The sequence below is a fragment of the Dendrobates tinctorius genome, unplaced genomic scaffold (genome assembly GCF_039654945.1).
Source record: "Dendrobates tinctorius isolate UK_male_01 unplaced genomic scaffold, ASM3965494v1 ptg000059l, whole genome shotgun sequence".
NCBI classification, from domain to species: Eukaryota; Metazoa; Chordata; class Amphibia; order Anura; family Dendrobatidae; genus Dendrobates; species Dendrobates tinctorius.
The window spans coordinates 18,732,007-18,754,788 of record NW_027361727.1 but is presented as its reverse complement, the minus strand read 5'-3'; the positions used below and the strand labels follow the sequence as shown (position 1 = coordinate 18,754,788).

Here is a 22,782-nt window from a genome sequence, read left to right as displayed (position 1 = left end):
CGGGTTATATTCACCTTCCGATGACCCGCGCAGCGTCCCCAGGCTTCAGCGATACACGCAGCAGCTCCCGTTCCCAGTGATGCATTGCGATGACCTTTGCTGATGTCGCGTCTCGCGATGCTGTAGCGGTCTCGCGAGACCGCAACGTCACCAAAGGTCATTGCCGCAATGCATCACTTGGAACGGGACCTGCCGGAGCATCGGGGAGGCCTGGGGACGCTGCGCGGGACATCGGAAGGTGAATATAACCCGATTTTTTTTTTTTTTAACATTAGATCTTTTTACTACTGATGCTTTATAGGCAGCCTCAATAGTAAAAAGTTGGTCACACTTGTCAAACACTATGTTTGACGAGTGTCACCAACATGTCTGTTAGGAACGGCGGAATGCACTAAATAAAAATAATAATAAAGTGCGTTCGCCGCTCGGGGTCCACCGTGCAGTAGGTGATATAACCGCTGCTAAGTGGTGGCAGCAGCAATATGGCGGAAATGCGCACAGGGTTAAACTTCACCCAGGTGCGCAGAGCAATCTCAGTTAATTCACAGAGATGCCAAATAAGTACAAACACAAAAGACTGAGCCTGTTGAGGTCACAGTACTCAGTAAAAACGCACACACGGTATCAGGTCATAGGAGTAGCCCAAGACGGCGGCACTAAGTCTGTCTAGACCTACCATGTGCGGAGCGTTGCAACTGCGGACGCAAAGGGGCTGCTACTGCAGCGCGGCGTGGACACTGCCGCTAAACGACAAGGCTAAGGCGCAATGTCGGACGCTAGCAGCTGTAGATGTTGCAGCAGAGGAGCGCTGGCGGTGATTCTAACTCCTTCCCTATTCACATACGTAATATCAGAGGGAAGGGGTTTTATAATGAGTCATTCACCAGAATCATACACGCAGCAGCAAATCTATACTAGCGCATGGTGGAACAGCCATGCGCGCCTTTTATAGCAGCCGGGACCTTCTGCAAGCCTCCAGATCTCTGAGATGGACCAATGAGATCTGGAGCGCGACCTGAGCACGACTCCCCATCTCCAATGGGAGATCGTCCCATGAGCATGCTCAGTAGGAGGACAGAAGGACTTGGCCTCAGGAGAGATTTGCTGCAAGGCAATCTCCTCTGCAGTAAATAAACAGCAGGAGACAGCAGAATGTGAGGGTCTGGATCCCTGCAGAGTAAACGCAGAAATCTGACGCCTAAAGGGCCTGTCACACTAAGCGATATCGCTAGCAATATCGCTGTAACGTCACTGGTTTTTGTGACGTAGCAGCGATATTGCTAGCGATATCGCTATGCCTGATACTTACCTCTGACCGGCTCCCCGCTGGTTATTGCTGATCGCGCGAGAACGTCCTGGGCCGTTTCTCGTCGTCAGCTTCCTGCTGGGCTTCCTGTGGCGCCGACGAGCGACGCGTGGACATGGGCGGAAGGATATCAGGATCGCCTCATCTGACAGGTAAGTAGCGACCCCCGACCCCTGCTATGTCGCTGGTGAGATCTGCCTGTGTGGCAGCTCACTAGCGACCACTTAGCGATGCACCAGCGATCCTGACCGCGTCATATCGCTGGTCGGGATCGCTGGTGCATCGCTAAGTGTGACAGCACCTTAACACTGTCAATCAGTTCTCCAAGCAATGCTACAGATCGCTTGGAAAACGCTAGCATTCTGCAAGCTAAAAACACGTGCAAATCGCTAGTTTTTCCATGGGAAAATCGCGGGAATTTAAAATGCGATTTTCCCACGGAATGGAATAACAGAATTCCCGCGGTAACTTCCACGGGAGTTCTGCTACGTGTGAACTTAGCCTTTTACTCACCCGGCAACGTCTTTTTTTGTTCTTGGCACTGCACACACACTGCCATGTTATGACCTCGTCTTCAGACTGGCGGAAACCATGTGCTACATCACAAGCTAGTCTGTGAGAGCTAGAACTAGGCTTTCATAGATTTGAATTGAGTTGTGACCGCTGGCGCATTCTGGTAAAAAACACGAGGGATCTGGCAAGTCACTAACTGTCGGGAGCGGCGGTGAAAAAGTGTTGCTGGCAGATGAGTATAAACGCCCCGTCTCACATAGCGAGATCGTTAGCGAGATCGCTGAAGCGTCACCAATTTTGTGATGCAACAGCGACCTCGCCAGCGATCTCGCTACATGTGACACGTAGCGGCGACCAGGCCCCCGCTGCGATGTCGCTGATCATGCTTGAATGTCCTGGGCCATTTTTTTATCGCTGGTCAGCCCGCATCGCTGTGTTTGACACCGACGAGCGATCTCATTAGCGACTCAGAAATCAAGGACGCAGGCGGGAGTCGTCAGAATCGCTGCTGTGTGACAAGGTACCAACGACCGCCGAGGTCGTTATACGGATCGCTGGACTGTTGCTGCATCGTTGGGTAAATCTGCCTGTTTGACAGCTTACTAGTGACCATTTAGCGATGCACCAGCGAGCCTTACCAGGTCGTATTGTTGTCGGGATCGCTGGTGTGTCGCTAAGTGTAACGGTACCCTAAGAGTAGGGTCAGGGACTGAAGATTAAGGCTGGAATCATAATAGCCTTTGACATTTGATGCGAGATGCTAATGACACTCTGCTCCTGCTCTGCTATGAGCCTGAGCTGAGTGTCGTGGTACTGTAAAACAACATGGTGTGTGAACATAACCTTAGTTTACTTGTATACAATTCCATTATAACGTGTGACATGATAGCTGATAGAAACTAGCGTAAGAAATGCACCTTTTATTTGCAGGTTAGGTACAAAGTCTAAACTGCACGTGCACTGTAGATTTACACTCTTGGAGCACTGTGTGTCTCTCTGTTGATAACTGTCGTTTTTCCCATGGGTTAATCAGTATTTTAAAGCAACATTTTGCTTGATTTTTCCCAGTCACAAAGCACAGCGTGTTGATGATGCTATTACTAATAGCTATGCACTCTACGATGTAGTAAAGTGCTATCGCGTATCTTTCTCGTATCAGCACACCAGGAAAGAAATCTCTTACAATTGCATAACTATAAAAGGGCGACCAGCACAGGACATAAGCAGAAAGCACAGCAACCAGCACCAGGACGCTCTTTCTCCTGGCTTGTAGTCTGTTCCGTAGCTGTTGCGTTTGTTCTCCTGGTAAACTCTTAAACCAAAGCTCATGACAAATGCGAACATAGCACAAGCTCATAATAAACACAGGAATTATGAATTCTACGGCCAACAGAAATAAAGAGTAAGATTTGTAGTACACGGCTCTGTCGGCAGGCCAAATTTGGCCACAGAAAACCTTTCCTCCGGACTCGCGTGGAGCGTCAAACACAGTTTCCGTAGCAAAATAAGCAGCGGGAGCTGCGATCACGGTAGCAGATAACCAAATAACAACTAAAACTCCACAGGCGGTCTGCAACTTCATACGTGGCTTCAATGGATGCACAATCACGAGGTATCTAGAAAAGAGGAACGGTTTGTTGTTTCATTAGGCTGGTTATAGTCATTTGCAGAAAGCGGTAACACAAAACTACATCCTGTTTTGCATGTATAGTTGCAATCAAAATTAACCCTCCACATTAAAAATTAGGATTTAGTAGCAAAATGTACTAATTTTCCGCTGATTGCAATGAACTGGTCAAACAAGAATCATTTGACTAGTGAACTAGAGCCACTACTTTCAGTAACCACTGTGGTCTCAGAAATAGGCCGGGGTCACACTAGAGAGAAATACAGACGAGTGAGAGGCGTAAAAACCACGCACTGCACACGGACCAATGATTCTCTATGGGGCTGCTCCCATCAGCCATATATTTCTCGCGCGTATTTTACGGTCCGTGCCAATTGCAGCATGCTGCGATTGTCAGCGTTCTACGCCCGTAGTACACCAATGCAAGTCAATGGGTGCGCAAAAAAAACGGATTAAACACGGACCAGATGTGTGACTTTCGAGAAATACGCACCCGGTGTCCTTTAGAAAAGCCGGCAATTCAGTGCGCGATACAGTAAAATCACACTGACAGGATTGATAAAGAAACGAAAGAATAGATATGTATACATAGAATACATATATATATATTTATATATATGTCATTGAGACACATATATACAGTCATGGCCAAAAGTATTGACACCCCTGCAATTCTGTCAGATAATACTCAGTTTCTTCCTGAAAATGATTGCAAACACAAATTCTTTGGTATTATTATCTTCATTTAATTTGTCTTAAATGAAAAAACACAAAAAGAATTGTCCTAAAGCCAAATTGGATATAATTCCACACCAAACATAAAAATGAGGGTGGACAAAAGTATTGGCACTGTTCGAAAAATCATGTGATGCTTCTCTAATTTGTGTAATTAACAGCAACTATAACTTACCTGTGGCACCTAACAGGTGTTGGCAATAACTAAATCACACTTGCAGCCAGTTGACATGGATTAAAGTTGACTCAACCTCTGTCCTGTGTCCTTGTGTGTACCACATTGAGCATGGAGAAAAGAAAGAAGACCAAAGAACTGTCTGAGGACTTGAGAAACCAAATTGTGAGGAAGCATGAGCAATCTCAAGGCTACAAGTCCATCTCCAAAGACCTGAATGTTCCTGTGTCTACCGTGCGCAGTGTCATCAAGAAGTTTAAAGCCCATGGCACTGTGGCTAACCTCTCTAGATGTGGCCGGAAAAGAAAAATTGACAAGAGATTTCAATGCAAGATTGTGCGGATGTTGGATAAAGAACCTCCACTAACATCCAAACAAGTTCAAGCTGCCCTGCAGTCCAAGGGTACAACGGTGTCAACCCGTACTATCCTTCGGCATCTGAATGAAAAGGGACTGTATGGTAGGAGACCCAGGAAGACTCCACTTCTTACCCCGAGACATAAAAAAGCCAGGCTGGAGTTTGCCAAAACTTACCTGAAAAAGCCTAAAACATTTTGGAAGAATGTTCTCTGGTCAGATGAGACAAAAGTAGAGCTTTTAGGGCAAAAGCATCAACATAGAGTTTACAGGAGAAAAAAGAGGCATTCAAAGAAAAGTACACGGTCCCTACAGTCAAACATGGCGGAGGTTCCCTGATGTTTTGGGGTTGCTTTGCTGCCTCTGGCACTGGACTGCTTGACCGTGTGCATGGCATTATGAAGTCAGAAGACTACCAACAAATTTTGCAGCATAATATAGGGCCCAGTGTGAGAAAGCTGGGTCTACCTCAGAGGTCATGGGTCTTCCAGCAGGACAATAACCCAAAACACACTTTAGAAAGCACTAGAAAATGGTTTGAGAGAAAGCACTGGAGACTTCTAAGGTGGCCAGCAATGAGTCCAGACCTGAATCCCATAGAACACCTGTGGAGAGATCTAAAAATGGCAGTTTGGAGAAGGCACCCTTCAAATATCAGGGACCTGGAGTAGTTTGCCAAAGAAGAATGGTCTAAAATTCCAGCAGAGCATTGTAAGAAACTCATTGATGGTTACCGGAAGCAATTGGTCGCAGTTATTTTGGCTAAAGGTTGTGCAACCAAGTATTAGGCTGAGGGTGCCAATACTTTTGTCCGGCCCATTTTTGAAGTTTTGTGTGAAATGATCAACGTTTTGGTTTTGCTTTTTGCTTCATTCTCTTTTGTGTTTTTTCATTTAAGACAAATTAAATGAAGATAATAATACCAAAGAATTTGTGTTTGCAATCATTTTCAGGAAGAAATTGAATATTATCTGACAGAATTGCAGGGGTGTCAATACTTTTGGCCATGACTGTATATATATATATATATATATATATATTTATTTATTTATATTTCATACAGTTCTACATAGCAGAATAGCCGCTAATTCAATTGCCGGCTTCTGTAAATTCATTCCCCAACCCGACATGAAATGACACATGGTTTACATACAGTAAACCATTTCATTTCATGTTTTTTTTTTTTATCTGTCCCTGACTAATAATTAGATTAGGGTTTTTGTGTAAAATTTGGGACGTCTAGGTGTTAAATTAAGGGGTTAATTCGTTGGAAAAAAAATGCGTGGGCTCCCGCGGCAAAATCACAACCGGAGAGGTAAAGCAGGTGAGTAAGGGCAGATTTTAGTAGCCTTGAGAGGGACCATTGTTTTTGGCCCCCCCTGGCTATAAAAATCTGCCCCAGACACCCCAGAAAAGGCGCATCTGGCACTTATCCTCTCTATTCCCATTGCCCTGTAGCGGTGGCTAATGGGTTAATATTAATGTAATGTGACATTAAGCCGATTAATAATGGAGAGGTGTCAATAAGACACCGATCCATTATTAACCCTAGACTATTAAACGGTTAAAAACACAGACATTGATTAAAAATTATTTTAATTAAAGACACCTAGTTTTTGACAAGATTTATTGCTCAGTAATCCAAAAATAAACCTACGACCTGTAACAAAAAGCAACAATATCCTTACCTCTCCACTGCCCAGTCACGTCCCCCGCTGCAATCCATCAGAAGGGGTTAAGTGGTTTACACAGGGACCAGTGCTAATGCGACCAGCCCCATGTAAACCACTGCCAGAATGAATTATTTTATCTGCGCAGACTCCCTGGTTGCCCGGAGATGAACTAATGAGCGTGGGAAAGTTTCTGTATTTTTTCTCATGCTCATTAGTTCACCTCAGGTCAGCTAGGGGACTCTGCGCAGCCTCACTGACTGACCTGAGGTGAACTGATGAGCGTGGGAAAAAATGCAGAAACTTTCCCACGCTTATTCATCTCAGGGCAGCCAGGGAGGCTGTGCAGAGATGAAATAATTCTTTCTGGCAGTGGTTTACATGGGGCTGGTCGCATTAGCACCAGTCCCTGTGTAAACCACTTAACCCTTTCTGATGGATTGCAGCGGTGGATGTGACTGAGCAGCGGAGAGGTAAGGATATGGTTGCTTTTTTGTTTTATTTTTGTTACAAGTCGATGGCTTTTATTTGGATTACCAGAGGAATAAATCTTGTCAAAAACTAGGTGTCTTTATTTAATTAATATAGTTTTTAATTAATGTCTGCGTGTGTTTTTTAACGGTTTAATAGTCTAGGGTTAATAATGGATAAGGGTCTAACTGACACCTCTCCATTATTAATCGGCTTAATGTCACCTTCCAATTGCAAGGTGACATTAATCCATTAATATTAACCCATTAGCCACCGCTAACAGGGCAATGGGAAGAAAGAGGATAAATGCCAGAAAAGGCGCATCTCAAGGTCCCTCTCAAGGCTATTAAAATCTGCCCTAATTTGTTATAACTATCCACAGTTAGTTACTATGCCCGGGCAGCGCCGGGCTCTTCAGCTAGTCTAATATATAAAGCTCAAAGTGTGTATGTATGTATGTGTGTGTGTATGTATGTGTGTATGTCCGGGATAGGCATCCGCACCGTCGCAGCTACAGCCACCAAATTTGGCACAGTCACACGTCTGGACCCAGAGAGCGTCCTAAGCTATGTTGTGAGGCGAAATTTTAACCCCGCGCGTTCCAATTCACCAAACAATTTTGCCCCTATCTACATAATGGGAAAAAAGTGTATGTATCAAGCCCCTCCCCTCATTATGATGTCACAATGGTTGCCATGGTGACGCTGATTCATCATAGGTTGCAATGGGGATGTTTATGTCATAACGGTTGCCATGGTGATGATGGTGTCATAATGGGTATATGGGCACGGGACTATGGGATGAGGATATGTATGATGGGTATATGGGCACTGGACTATGGGATGGACAATATGTATGATGGGTATATGGGCATGCGACTATGGGATGGCGAATATGTATGATGGGTATATGGGCACGGGCCTATGGGATGGAGGATAATTATAACTTGCTATAACTAACCACAGTTAGTTACTATGCCCGGGCAGCGCCGGTCTCTTCAGCTAGTATATATATATATATATATATATATATATATATATTTTATTTATTCTATGTGTATATATCTATTCTTTCGTTTTGGGTTTTAACCAGTCATTGGGCTCCATTATATGTCAATTTTGCAAGCCTGCGAGAAAATCTCGGCATACGGATGCAATACGGATTACATACGGATGCTTACATGCGCAAAATACACGACCACACCTTGATTACGGATGACATACAGATCACTATTTAGGGAACATTTCTCCGTATTACGCATGGAAAGTACGGACCGTATTTCTCATCGGTTAGTGTAACCCCGGCCTTATTCAGCCCTCAGAAACAGAATCCATCATTAGAGCACACATTTGACTAACAGGTGTTGCCTTAAAAGTAATATGTCACCCCGGGGCGTATATGACCTATTAATATGGGCATACAGGTAATAGAAATGTTACACTAGTCCTACCTGTATGCCTGATATTAATGGTCTTGATGTTGAGAAATGTTATATTCTTTCTATATGCTAATGTTTATTTTTCCAGGCTTCGGGGCGTGCTGTGCCTGGAAGAAACCCCTGCCTCCTGTCCTCATTATAATACTGCTCCGCTCCCTTGCACGACAGTTATGGCCCCAGAAACTTGCGCCCTGCACTCGCTCAGAAATACATACCTCATTCTTCTTTCTGTGGGCATTGTACTCAAGGATCTTCTCGCAGGCGCCCCAACTTCCGCTCGAGTGATCTCCGGTGTGTGCGCCGATAAGATGCTCTTCCCACTTCCTCCCTGCATAGTCATCGCTATGTACACATGGATCCTAGTGATGACTATGCGGGGAGGAAGTGGGAAGAGCATCTTGGGCCCCTTTCACATATCAGTTTTTTTTACAAATCCGGCAATTTTTGAAAATAACGGATCCTCCAAAGGATGCCGTCGGATCCGTTTTTTTCTCATAGACTTCTATTAGCAACGGATGGCCTCACGTTTACGTCGGAAATTTTGTGTCTGGCGGCCGGAGACGATGGACAAAGTAACGTTTTTTCTCTCCGTCGAAAAGTCGGACAGTGACGTATCTGGCGCTGTCCGTCATATGCTAGAATGGAAGCCTATAGGCGCCGGATGCGTCGCTGTCCGTCAAATTACGGAATCCAGCGACAGATTCCGTTTTTTAAACTGAGCATGCTCCAATTATTATGTAGGCCAATTATTATGTATCAAGTAGGGCAGTCGGATCCGGCTCATCAGTTTTTCACAATATGCGACGGATTGTGACTGACCCCAAAAACCTGATATGTGAAAGGGGCCTTATCTGCACACACACCGTAGGTCACAGAAGATCCCTGAATGCAGAGTGGTCGACGCTCATAGCAAATTAGCATTTTTGCTACACATAGCAGGGCTGAAGCCCTGCTGTGTGTGGCATAGGCGATCGAATGATCACAGCTTCTAGTCTTCCATGGAGACAAATGAAGCATGTAAAAAGTAAAAAAAAATATATATATAATCGTTCAAATCACCCCCCTTTTGCACCATTCAAAATAAAACAATAAAAAAAAAATACATGTTTCGTTTTGCTGAGTTGAGAATCGCCCTCACCCAGCCCCAGATCATGAAAAATGCAGACGCTACATGTCTCTGACAAGGCAACTTTTTTTTTTTTAATACAAACTTTGTATCTACAAATTCGTTATGACTTGGGAATCATAATGGCATGTCGGTATTAGCATTTAGTGAACATGGCAAAAAAACAATTGTGAAATTGCACATTTTTGCAGTTTCATCGCACTTCGAATTGTTTTCCAGTACACTATATGGCAAAACCAATAGTGTTGTTCAACAGTACAACTCGTTCTGTAAAAAAAAAAAACAAGCCCTTACATGGCCATATTGACAAAAAAATAAAAAGTTATGGCTTTGGGAAGAAGGGGAGCAAAAAACGAAAATGCAAAAACTGAAAAAAAAAACAAAGGTGGTAAAATGGTCAAGGTCTCCAAGCAGGACTTCAAAATGCCAAAAACCATATAAATAAGACAAAGAAGTTTTGGGATTCTGTTCTGTGGAGCGATGTAACAAAATGGAGCTTTTTGTGGGTTACCAATCAGCAGTATGTCGGGAGGAGAAAGGATGAAACATACACTAAAAGAACTACATACAGTGAAGCATGGCGGTGGTTCTATGATGTATGCAGTGAAACACTGGTGGCTCGGTGATGCCTACAGTGATGCATGGCAGTGGCTTAGTGATACAGTGAAACATTGGTGGCTCAATGATGCTTACAGTGAAGCATGGCAGTGGTTTGGTGATGCCTACTATGAAGCAAGGTAGTGGCCAAGTGATACCTACAGTGAAGCAGGGTAGGAGCTTGGTAAAACCTACAGTGAAGCATGTCAGGCACTCTGCAATGAAGAAGGATGGTTGCTTAATTATGCCTTCAATGAAGTGAAGCATGGCTTGGTGATGTCCACAGTAAATCATAGTGAGGGGTTAGTGATGACTCGGGCTGCTTTGTTTCCTCTGTAACTGGAAACCTTCAGCTTGTGGGGGCCAAGATGGATTCAATCACATATCAGGAAATCATAGGAGAAAATGTCTCTTCATCTGTGAGGACGCTAAAGCGTGGGCATCATTGGACCTTTCAACAGAACAGTGATGACAAGCATACCGCAAAGTACACGGAGGCTTGGAACCCCGAATAAAATCTTTGGTGGGATTTGAAGAAGGAGGTTGCAGCACAAAAACTCAAGAATATTAGTGAACTGGAGGTCACTGCCAATGAGTAATGGGCAAAGATTCCTCAATAACACCACCAGACACTGGTGTCTGGTTATGAAACACATTTGCAGCAGGTTATAACAGCTATAGGGCTCAACTAAGTACTAAAGACTCTTGTCATGGAGGGAGTTAATAATTCTGATACTGCATTAGTCAGTAAGAGTGGCAATATATGCTGAATTATGAGAAACCACTTTTTCTGTTAGTTGTGTTCAGCTATTTGTATTGTTCTTTGATTAGTTTATTACATTTTTTTTCATTTTGCTAATAATTTCTAATTTGCCAAGGAAGTGGGTGAATAATTTTGATTGGAACTGTATTTTGGTACTACATAAGCCTTTGTCAAGAAGCTAAGATATACTGTGTAACCATCTGGCTCACCTGTCTATGGCAATGGCGAGAAGTGCGTTAGTTGAGACATACAGAGAAAGCATCCTCAAATAGATCACTGACGAGCAGATCATATGACCAAAAGCCCATGACTGTCCACGCACAACATAATAGTCAATCTCGAAAGGACAGCAGATTACAGCCACAAGAAGGTCAGATACTGCTAAATTGGCAATCAAAATATTAGTCACATTTTGTATGCTCTTGTACATGACTAAATTCAAGATGAAAAATAGGTTTCCTCCCCCGCAGATCAGTACGACACATACAAGGGTCACACCGATAAACAATCTGACCACGAAAAGGACGTTTTCACTCGTCTTTGGACCTTCTTCTTCAAGCAAGAAATAAGTGTCCTCCACACTTCGATTCCACGAGTCTGCCATTGATGTGTCGGTTTCTTCTCCTGCTTCTTTTTATTTTAACTTTTTGCCTATGAAAACCAATGTACAACTTACTTTGTGCAGCAAAACGTATTGTCATCCTAGAAGCTATATAATAACAATAGTTAAAAAAGATCTGTCGATAAAGCAAAATTCACGCCTAAAGTCGATGTTCTGTAAACCAATAAAAAAAAATACTCTTCCCCTTTACATCTTAGATTTCTAATTTACATACGTCACTCTGTAAAAACCTCTGGAATCTTATTGACCCATAAAAAAAAACATAAAAATATAAAGTGCATCCTTAAATGGGTTGTCCACTACTATGATATTAATCTCTTGTGTTTAGGAAAGATCATCAATATTAGATCTGCAGAAGTCCAGCACCTGACACTAAACAGTGTACAGAGCTGAGCAGTTCTGCTCCATACCCTGGTAACATTCGGCCGCCACCTGAGCTGATAACATTGGATCTGTAGGGGTGACCGGTATCGGAGCTCCATTGATCTTATAATGTTCACCTATCCTATGGATAGGTCGTCAGTATCAAAGTAGTGGACAACCCATTCAGAGACTACATATCACCAGTTTGGGGATGCCCTTTCTATTTAAAGGGTTATCCAAGATTTGTTTTATTTCACCTAAGGGGCTATGCACATATGGGCAAGAAGTACCTGCCTGTACTGCCCTACGGATCAAAGTAGTCACGGACCACTCCTGTCAGTAATTCTCTTGCTTCCTGTGACGTCATGTTGACAGACCAGTTCCTTTTCTTCTGCCCTGCTCTGTCGAAGGGGAGTCAACTAGATGTCATACTGATTGACAGCCTGCTCAGCCTAACGCAGTGTGAAGCCAGCTGTCAACATGACATCATCGGCAGTGATGCCCCGTTGATAGAGCGGAAGAGAAGGAACCGCTCTGTCGATGTGACACCACAGGAAGCCTGAGAATTGCAAGCAGGTGAAGTAAGTGATTGCTAGGAGATATCGCCGATAAGAGCTTAGTCCGATATAGAAAAACTAGATTAAGGCCCAATGCTATCACATCGGGAGGATAGTGACACACCTCTCGCCATGTTAACCCTGAACACACACACCTCCTCAACACACACTCCTCTCACCACCTCCACTCACGTCCCCCCCCTCTTTCACTCCACATACGACCCTTTCTCTCACTCCATCTCTCATACTCACGCCGTCATCGCCGCTGCTCCACGATCCCCGACATCTTCTTCCGCCGGCGCCATCCTGGATCCAGACGTTGTCCACGCCGGCGACATGTTCTTGCGGCGACGCCATCTTGAGTATCGCAAAATCCTGTGATACTCAAGATGGTGTCGCCGCAAGAACATGTCGCCGGCGTGGACAACGTCTGGATCCAGGATGGCGCCGGCAGAAGAAGATGTCGGGGATCGTGGAGCAGCGGCGATGACGGCGTGAGTATGAGAGACGGAGTGAGAGAAAGGGTCGTATGTGGAGTGAAAGAGTGAGTGGACGTGAGTGGAGATGGTGAAAGGTGAGAGGAGTGTGTGTTGAGGAGGTGTGTGTTGAGGAGGAGTGGTGTGTTGAGGGTTAACATGGCAAGAGGTGTGCTGTGACGTCACCAGTTATAACTGGACGGAAGTTGTTACAACCCGGAAGCTGCTTAGCGTATTTATTATTATAGATTCCCAGAGAACACCTCTAAGGAAACGGTTACAACCACAGACTGCCATAGACTGGTGATAGGTACTCTTTAAGCTGCCCATAGGCCTACAATGGCTGTAACAATTGTATAGCCCTGACTTTCCTAGAAACATGCAGACTATACTGGCTGCAGCAATCGTGTGTGCTATAGTCATAACATCACCGCTGCCGCCAGTCATCAAAGACCTAAGCAAAGGATGAGAGGCAACACTATACCTGGGGAGGGTGAGTATTGCGGCGGATGTTATTTTCACACTGGATGTTCACACTGGGATGCATTGAGGGTGTGCTGGCCAGCCCGCCTTGTCGAATAGTAGGGGCGTGACTAATAGGCTGTGAGCCAGACACTGTGTAGTTCCCTTGTGTGAACAGCGCCCTATGCGGACCTTTATTGTGCAATTTTATACTGGGCAGTCACCCCCTCCAGGAATGGGTATGTGGAGAGTGGCTGTTAATCTGGTATTTTGCACCTGTGTTGCTAACATCTTGCTTTATGGGCTGGCTGCACCCTGCAGTGCATTCGTTCTTAGACCTGGGCAGGTAAGTGTTGCTGCCTTTTTTTCTGCTGTTTAAAAATGAATTTTTGGAGACCTTGAGTCTTCTTTAGTGGTTTTGCTATTTATTTTCAACCTTTGAAAGCTTACGAACGGACAAAAACAAATGCCCGGTAAAACCCTTTAAAAAACACAGGCTTCATTGATATCTTGTAGAACTGTGGAACCTCACTTGAAATCCCAAGTCACCGATCTACAAAATCGTGAAGGAAGCTTTGGATGACACTGAGTGACATAATGTAACAAGATAAACAACATGTTAAAAACAAACAACATAAAAACTGCCCTACGCCTTCCTCCAAAATGGGATCTTTTCTATTATTACAGTGAGAATCCCTTAAATGGTTAAATGTCTTCTTCTATACTCAAAACTAGATATACAGTATATGATCCATAATGCCGTACAAAGCTTGTATGGCTGGGATGGACGATAACGGGTTTTGTTTTTTAATATTCTATCTGCTGACTACGCAATGCAGATTGGTTTAATTACAGCTGACATTTTAATGAAAGACAAAAGTTTTCTATATTAAGATCTATTCTAAAAGACAAAAACAGCAAGAACATGACTCGGAGCTTGTGACTCCTTACTCCTCTACACCAAAAACAATGCCTTTTCCTACATGGAGAGTCTATTAGTGACCCATTCAGTGCGCAATGGTAATGGAAATCATGACTTGTTCTCATGGAAGACACACAAGTGGATATATTCGATCACAAAAGTCTTTGGAAATGTCTCGTTACGTAAATAAACTGTATAAAAGAAGCCATTCTGAATGGAGTAAGTACGAAGGTGGCTCACATGTACCGCCGCACCGATATGTATCACACACTACAGTTTTCAATAAAATAAGGAAACAAGTTAGAAACATCCCTAAGGAAAACTAGAATATAATAAGATATACAATGAAGCACTTACCCGCCGTGCAAGGACGCCGACCTGTAGGACGCTGCTGCTGCTTCGTGGTTATCCAGTCTCAGTCTGCATCCCTTCTTCACATCTCATCAACTCAGGATCAGGAAGAAAAATCTGAGGATCCCTGGAGGAGGTGCTGAAAGAAGAGAAGACACGGTTTAACTCTATCATGGTCGCGACTCGTTGAGCTGCGAAGTTCTAAAACATATTTTATGTTTACACCGAAAATAAACAAAAAAGTAACACATGTAAAACAATAATAATAATAATAATAAAAAAAAAAATCGCTACTGCCTAGAAGAACATCTTACGTAGATGGCAGCCCAGTACATGTACTATTATTATAATATTTGCCAAAATTTGAAAACACTTATTTTATTCACACTTTATCTCACGGTTTCCATTTATACCCAAAACCACAAAATAGTGACCACCTGATTGATGGACACTGAGGTTTTGATATTACCAGCTATATAACCAAGACACAAATATATATGCTACGTTAACGAGAATCTGTCAGTAAGGCCAACCCCTCTCCCCAAAACACATAAATGGACATTCAGGTCTTCGAAAGGTAATCCACACCTTTATAACATCTAAGTGTTGCTGCATTTCTGGGAAATCTGCACTTTAATTCATATGCCAATAAGTATCTAAGTTCTTTGGGTGCTACAGAGCACTTCCCGGCCATCTGTCCCCCAGTTGTTTCCTAACCTAGCACCAGACTCTTTAGCTCAATTGATAACAGACTCTCTGTGTGATGTAAGGCACCATGCAAGGAAATCAGAAACCAAGCTATTAATTGAGCTAAAAAGGCTGGTGTTAGCAGCGATAACAACCTCAGGAGGCAGGGGCTTAATAAGTGCTCTGCCATGCTTAGAGCACTTAAATACTCAATTTACAAGATAAATAAAAGGTTAAGTTTTCATGAGTGCAGCAACAGATAAAAGATATAAAAGGTCGCTGGCTTTAGCTGTCAAATACCATATAAAGTTTCTTACTGACAGATCCCCTTTAACATACACTATTTTGATTGGTGATATAAACCTGTTTGATGCATGTTTATCATGTGACCAAAGGAGGGTGTTACTATGATCCTTTAATGCATAGCCAATATAACATTTTTTTTAAACCATCTTCTGGTTCAACTTTATGTGGAATTTGTTGACATCCTGTGTGACTTCTGGCAAAGGAGTGGTCAGTCAAGAAGGAGGAGAATAGAGCTGGAGTGACAGAGACTTCAGATCTACCATAGCTCTTCGGCCTCCTTTTGCATATCAATTCAAACGCTGATTTCTCAGTAACGGAGGAACGGACCGGCCATGTACAGGTATCGCTGGACTTGTCTTTGACAGAGCCACATGAGCATAGAAATAGTTTGGGGTCTGAAATATTGCTGACAGAGTGGCGATCGTTTCTCTTTTCCATACACTTTAGCTAAAAGTCATCTGTATTTGAGAATCGGACAATCATCGACAAAATCTGAATTTAATCCCCTTCCAATCCTTTTATTCTGTAGGGCAGTAAACTGCTACCAGGGGAGTCTTAGGCTGCTTTTACACTTACCGCTTTTTTTGCGGCCCCGTTTTTGCGGGCCGTATCGCCGCATTTTTTACGGTCTGCCGCAATAACCGACCGCAAAAAAAAGTTTGCGGAGCGCCATTTTTCATTTTTCTAATACTATGGAAATAATATTGGGATAAAAAAAACAGCGTTCCGCAAAAGCGGAAGTCACGGTGTGCCGCCAAAACAAACTTCCGTTTGTTTTTTCGGCCCCATTGGTTACAATGGGGGCCGTGTCCGTACGCCGTATAAAAGACTTGCTCGATCTTTTATCACGGTCGTACGGCACACGGTGCACCGTGGAATCTATTGGGGCCACAAAATCGGCCCGCAAAAACACAGTAAGTGTAAAACCAGCCTAACGCTGCTCTCAACACAGAGGACACATGGAGACTAAATGATGAGACATCAATACATATTTATGCATTTATTCTATGCACAGTGACTAGACTATGAACATTGAAACTCATATATATCCTGGTCATTATTAACGTTGTTAATTAATATTAATTATGTTCTTGTTTGAAGAAGTCAAAGCACTTCATTGACTTATACGTTTGATATTTAAAAACAGACGTAAAACTGTTACAAAGGCACAAGTGATGAAAGAAACAAGCGTGCGTAAGAAAGATGGCAGAGAGTAAAGAAGAAAGGCAGCGAGGAAGAAACAATCCGCAATGATTAATAATGGACGTCAGACTAAAAACCATGGAACAGCTGAGCCTAGACAAGACCTTATTAGCGAGCTCACCAAGTGATCCCTGATCAGGATGCAGGACGGAGAACCACGGTCATTGTGCGCCACAGAGATACTAGGTAATGATTAAATGGATAAATAGTACTGCTCCTAAGTAATAGTTTTGATTCGCCCGCAGTAAACAAGGTATAAAAAACACGGACAAATTCACGTTAACATAATGAATTGTTGTAACTCAGGACAGAGCAGCAATTAAGCATACTTATAGCTTCATAGTTTTATGGTTGGAAGAAGACACAAATTCATCAAGGTTAACCCATAATTCTAACATATTGATCCAGAGGAAGGTAAAAACCCCATGAAATGCTAATTGAAACAATATTATTGGAAACAAATTCCTTTCCGACTCCAGACTAGTTTCCCTGATCACTGTTCTATACTGCAGTCTTGTATCCACAACATGAAATATTATAGTTTTCAAGAAAACAAATGATTTAGTTAACTGGCCATTTGCAACATCATATATCACATGATTTTCAAAACTAATTTCCTCTCTACGTATAGAATTCACCCCCCCCCATTATGCTTCAGGCCTTGGTGTAAAAAGATCTCTGTATTGTCCCTATGTAGATTTGTACATTGTATATGGTCACCCCTAAACCTTCATTTTTCCAAACTGAGTAATCCCAGGTTTGATAACCTGCCGTGGCAGGAGTGGATACAGAGAAAAGAGGGCCTTGTGCAAAAATATTATATGGGCCATTTGCAATCCAATAAGTCATCATACTGCACAGTTCTACCTGCTTTGGAGGTGGTCGTGGCCCCCCTTACCTCTTGGGCTCCCATGCGGATGCACAGGTTGCACCAATAGTATGTCGCTCCCGTAACTTGGTTTTGCAGTTCACCCCCTTAATAAGCTTGGTTGCTCTTCTCTGCACCCACTCTAGTTCTGCTGTGTCCTTGTATACTCATGGCCAAAATTATACACAGTATTCTAAATGTGGCTGCACTAATGACTTGCATAAAGGCAAAACTATATTATGTGCTTAGCATATAAGCTTTGGTGATTTTATTTTTCTTAGCAGCAGCTGTTTGGCACTGATAATAAAGTAGAGTTTATTGTCCACCAATAACATCCAAGTCTTTTTCATTGACAGTCTTTTACTATTTAGTACATACCTATCCAAATTTTACAATTATCTACATTAAACTTCATTTGCTATTTTTTGGCCCAAAATCCACCTTCCTCAAATCCCTCTGTAATTGTCACAGTGGGACTGCGGGATAGAAAGTGTGCTCCTATTCTGACCCTAAGGCTAGAGGTCCCTAGCTATACCTGTGTCCAGGATTACTCCTGAAGGTGGAGATGCCAGAGCCTCATTCCTTACTATGCTTCTAAGCAGCACTAGTCTGACCCTAAGGCTAGGGGTCCCTGGCTATCCCTGTGCCCGAGATTATTCCTGAAGGTGGAGATGCCAGAGCCTCGTTCCTTACTATGCTCCTAAGCAGCACTAGTCTGACCCTAAGGCTAGGGGTCTCTTCCCTGTGCCCAGGATTACTCCTGAAGGTGGAGATGCTTGAGCCTCGTTGCTTACTATGCTCCTAAGCAGCACTAGTCTGAAACGTGTATGGTGAAATACAAAGCAAGACAGACAGGGCAGAACTGAAACACAATAACACCACATGCTCTCTGGGAAATACACAAAGGGACATAAAGTGTAAAGAACTAAAGACAACAAAATAATATAAAGATACCAAGAGAACAAGAAAGGGATAACCAAACACTGATCGCAACATCTTTGATGATAAATAGTACACCAGAGTGTGTCCACCTCTTCTAGACCGGCATAGAGGAAACCATTGCTGGCATCTCCTGATCAATGGAACCAGCTTAAATAGGGAAAGAGCAGCCATGACTGGTTCTCCTGTAGCATGTGACCACAGGCAACCAACAAGCTAAGTTCAACAAAGATTTAACCCCTTCTAACCTGCCTAGGAGCTGCAGCTCTAGAAATGGATGCTCGCGTCATTCTGTGCTGACCATAATTATCTATGGAGTCACAAAGAGGATTATCTGAACCTGTGCAATTCACAGACCCCGACGTCACCATCACAGTTGGAGACGTTGGAGGAAACCTCCTTGTGTCAGTAAAAAAGAAAAATTATCCTCCTTTGTTGATTACCTTGCAAAGTTTTTTTATCTACAAATATAGAAATCGTACTGGGTGTACCCTCCAAGGTCATTAATAAAGATATTAAAAAGAAGAGGGCCCAATACTGACCCCCCCAGTGGTAACTTACCATTAACTGTGAACCAGAGTGTGTTCCAGAAATAACTATCTTCTGTTTTATTTTAGGCCTGGTATAAGGAACATTGTATACTGTCACTTAAAGTTGCCTGATGAAGATGCCCCATAACCAAATGCCCTTTCATGCCATAACAAATTATTTTGGGAAATGTGATAATACAGAGTACTTGAATTTAACTGCCATACAACTGGACACCATTTGTGTGAATATGGAGAACATCTGACAAATATTTTGCAATTTGCAATGTTGGAAAGTTTTCTGCGAGAATAAAAGTTGTTGTAAATGTAATATAATTAAGAATCTGATTCTTCTTTGGAGCTTATAGTATAAAGGATGTTTTGCTATAAGGATCTCATGGGAAATGTCGGTATATGTTAATCATAGAACAACTTAATCCTATCCAGACTTTACAAAAATTGAGGCAGGAAAGATTTCATAAATCTCAGAGGTTGGAGCATTCATCATTCACTACAAATCCCTGCCTCATTTCAAATTATTACATTCTGCTGGATTGTCATTATGTTGTCATCTCGAAATATAATTTTAGTTATGATAGTCGAAGAAGTCAAATATGAAAAAGTGAAGAAAAGTAGTAAAGGTAATTATAGATGTCTGATACGATTTGCCAAAAATCTAATGACTTTCCCAAGAAAGATATGTTAAGTTCACGCCTTACTTTGCATTTTCATAGGTTTACTTATTTTATACTTTAACCCCTTAAAGGGGTATTCCCATCACCAAGATCATATCCCAATATTTAGTAGGAGGAATAATAATATTGGCAAATACCTCCAATTAGAAATGTAGTATAGTTCTTCTGATTCGCTATGTCGCTTACCCCATGCGCAGGGCATTGCAATACCATAGGTATCCATGGTAATAACTATCACTATATGTGTGGTCATAACCATGGACACCTAAGCTACTGCAATAGCACTGGCCAGCTGTGTGTAACATTCAAGCACGATCAGTGACATCGCAGCAGGGGCCCGATCGCCGCTATGTGACACGTAGTGAGATCGCAGGCAAGATCGCTGTTGCGTCACAAAATCGCAACAGCGATCTCGCTATGTGAGACGGGGGCTTTAGAGTTACCCAGCGATATAACATATTAGGTTTTGTCACAGAGTCCAGGAATTGCTTAGGCTAGTTTCACATTTGCGCTTTATAGCGCTGCGACGGCCTGCGCACGGCCGCCGCTAAGCCCTGCCCCCTCCCGGCTCCCTGCCCGCCCCATCCGGTCATCGCCTCCTACTAGCGCACATGGGCGCTTGCGATCTGCGCACCCTATCTTTAGCATAGGGTGCGCAGATCGTGCGCTGGCCGTGCGCTAGCAGGATTTTGCCGTGCGCTGCGCACTTTTGAAGGTGCGCCGTGTGCGACGAAATGCAACATGCTGCGTTCGGCGCACACGGGCGCACCTTCAAAAGTGCACAGCGCACACCAAAATCCTGCTAGCGCACGGCCAGCGCACGATCTGCGCACCCTATGCTAAAGATAGGGTGCTCAGATCGCAAGCGTCCATGTGCGCTAGTAGGAGGCGATGACCGGATGGGGCGAACAGGGAATCGGGAGGGGGCGGGGCTTAGCAGCGGCCGTGCGCAGGCCGTCGCAGCGCTATAAAGCGCAAATGTGAAACTAGCCTTAGTGATGTAGTGGACTTACTAAGTGTTATAGCAGAGCTGTGTTTGTCAGTGAGTGCAGGCAGAACTGGGTAGCAATGTAGTAAAGTTACCCAGTGCAGGCAGAACTGGGTAGCAATGTAGTAAAGTTTCGCAGTGACACAGCAGATCTGGGTTTTTTTTTGTTTTTAACAAAGTCCAGGCAGAAATGGACAGGACTACAACAGAGTTACCCAATGGTATAACATAGCTTATAACAGAGTCAAGGTAGAACTGGGCAGCAGTATAGTATGGTTTTCCAGCAATGTATCCAATTTTTTTTTTCTAATTAAGTCCAGGAAAAACTGGACAGTGCAACAGAGTGTCAAAGGGTTACCCCATGGTTCTTAACAGTATAGCAGTGCTTGGTTTGTCACAGAATCCAGGCAGAGATGAACAGTGGTGCAGTAGTTACCCATTTATATAAGAAAGAGAGCTCAGTTGGTAACAGAGTTCAGGCAGAGCTGACCAGCAATATAGTAGAGTTACTCGGGGATGTATCAGAACTTTTTTTTTTACTGAGTAAAGAGGCAGAACGTGGCAGTGATCCAGCAGAGTTACCTAAGGACATAATAAGACCCGGTTTGTCACAGAGTCCAGGTAGAACTGCTTAGTGATATTAGTGATATAGCACACATACCAAATATTACAGCAAAGCTGAGTTTGTCAGTGAGTCCATACAGAATTAGCTAGCAATGTAATAGAGTCGATCAGCGATTTATCAGAGCAGTTTTTTTTTTCCAACAGTGTCCAGACAGAAATGGACAGAAGTGCAACATAGCTACCATGATGTAACAGAGCTTTGTTTGTCACAGAGTCCAGGCAGAACTGGAAAGCAATGTCATAGAGTTACCCAGCAATGTATCAGAGATGGGTTTATTACCAAGTCTAGCCAGAACTGGACAGCAGTGCAGCAGAGTTACCCAACAATAAAATACAGCTCGGTTTGTTACAGAGTCCAGGCAGTACTGGGAAGCAGTCCAATTCAGTGGTGTAAATATCAATTACTTGAATATTCAGGTGGTGCCTCACTGCCAAAGGAGAAGGCTAAATGGCTCAGGAGAGTATCGTCACAGAGGTGTGTTGGGTTGTTTCAACAATCTGGAGCTCAGAGGAACAGACGTCAGCGAGAGGAAGTGCAGTGTCTGGTGATGAATCTTGGGGCGTTTATAGTAACAGCTCCTCTACCCTATTGTTAGAGCAAAACCTCGCCATACTTCTTATATGCCCCTTAAATGGACATTGTGCCACTAAGGCCGGGATCACACATGCGAGAAACTCGGCCGAGTCTCACATGTTAATGCCCGGCACTCAGGAGCGGAGCGTGCGGCTCCATGTATTGCTATGTGGCCGCACGCTCCGATCCGAGTGCCGGGTATGGACATGTGAGACTCGGCCGAGTTTCTCGCATGTGTGATCCCGACCTAAGGCTCCCGCTGATATCAGAGCATCTTCGCATCACCCGATACACCTTCCCAAATGCTTTTTGGGACATTTAGGAAGAGCTACGACAGCGGTGTACCTTCATGTTCGTGCGTCCCAAAGCAGAAGTTCCAACAGATCACCCAATCATTGGGCCAAATGGACTTTTTTGGGCTGCGGAGGATCCAGAGCCCAAGTACGATTAAAACCCTGCAACTATTGGTATATGGGCCTGATGATTACAGGAATACCACACAAAAAATGGAGCATCGGTGGCCTACTTTTTATAGCGCTATAGGGCTAATTTAAAAAAAAGTGACGGCTATCGGAACTGTATGAAAACGAAACACTAAGCAGCACGCTTACAGGGGTTAAGGTCTGCACCGTAGTTCAGCTGTAGTAACAAAGCATGTGAACAGTGACCTGCAGACATGTTACTATGCAAGGAAAGAGCATAAACCATCGCACTCCTCACTGACTGCATCCATCCATCCACCAAAGATTGGGTTATGTAACAGGAAAAATGGCGCCCGGAGAGAAAGCCACGCCCACCGCCTCGGGCACAGAGCGCAGAGCCGCTGCTGATAATGTCTCC

The 22,782-nt window shown here is 43.6% G+C and overlaps 1 protein-coding gene across 5 annotated transcripts; it reads right to left on the bottom strand.

Annotated features, from left to right (window-relative positions):
- Positions 1-2,724: 2,724 nt before the first annotated feature.
- On the bottom strand, positions 2,725-22,718 carry LOC141092390 (prokineticin receptor 1-like). Of its 5 annotated transcripts, XM_073578510.1 has the most exons (5): positions 22,288-22,718; positions 14,538-14,670; positions 13,791-13,843; positions 10,988-11,429; positions 2,725-3,435 (listed from the first exon to the last, which is right to left on the bottom strand). In XM_073578510.1, the coding sequence occupies exons 4-5, from the start codon at positions 11,380-11,382 to the stop codon at positions 2,751-2,753; spliced, it is 1,080 nt and encodes a 359-aa protein (XP_073434611.1). In that variant the 5' UTR covers positions 11,383-11,429; positions 13,791-13,843; positions 14,538-14,670; positions 22,288-22,718; the 3' UTR covers positions 2,725-2,750. The 5 variants fall into 5 exon arrangements, with proteins under 5 accessions (XP_073434611.1, XP_073434607.1, XP_073434608.1 ...); XM_073578506.1 differs by lacking the exon at positions 13,791-13,843; XM_073578507.1 differs by lacking the exon at positions 13,791-13,843 and having other exon boundaries at positions 22,554-22,718.
- Positions 22,719-22,782: the final 64 nt, after the last annotated feature.

Coding starts and splice junctions, on each gene's coding strand:
- LOC141092390 (XM_073578510.1), bottom strand. CDS start 11,382: ATGGCAGACTCGTGGAATCGAAGTGTGGAGGACACTTATTTCTTGCTT. Junction 3,436..10,987: donor CTCGCCATTGCCATAGACAG/GTGAGCCAGATG, acceptor CCTCTTTTCTAG/ATACCTCGTGATTGTGCATC.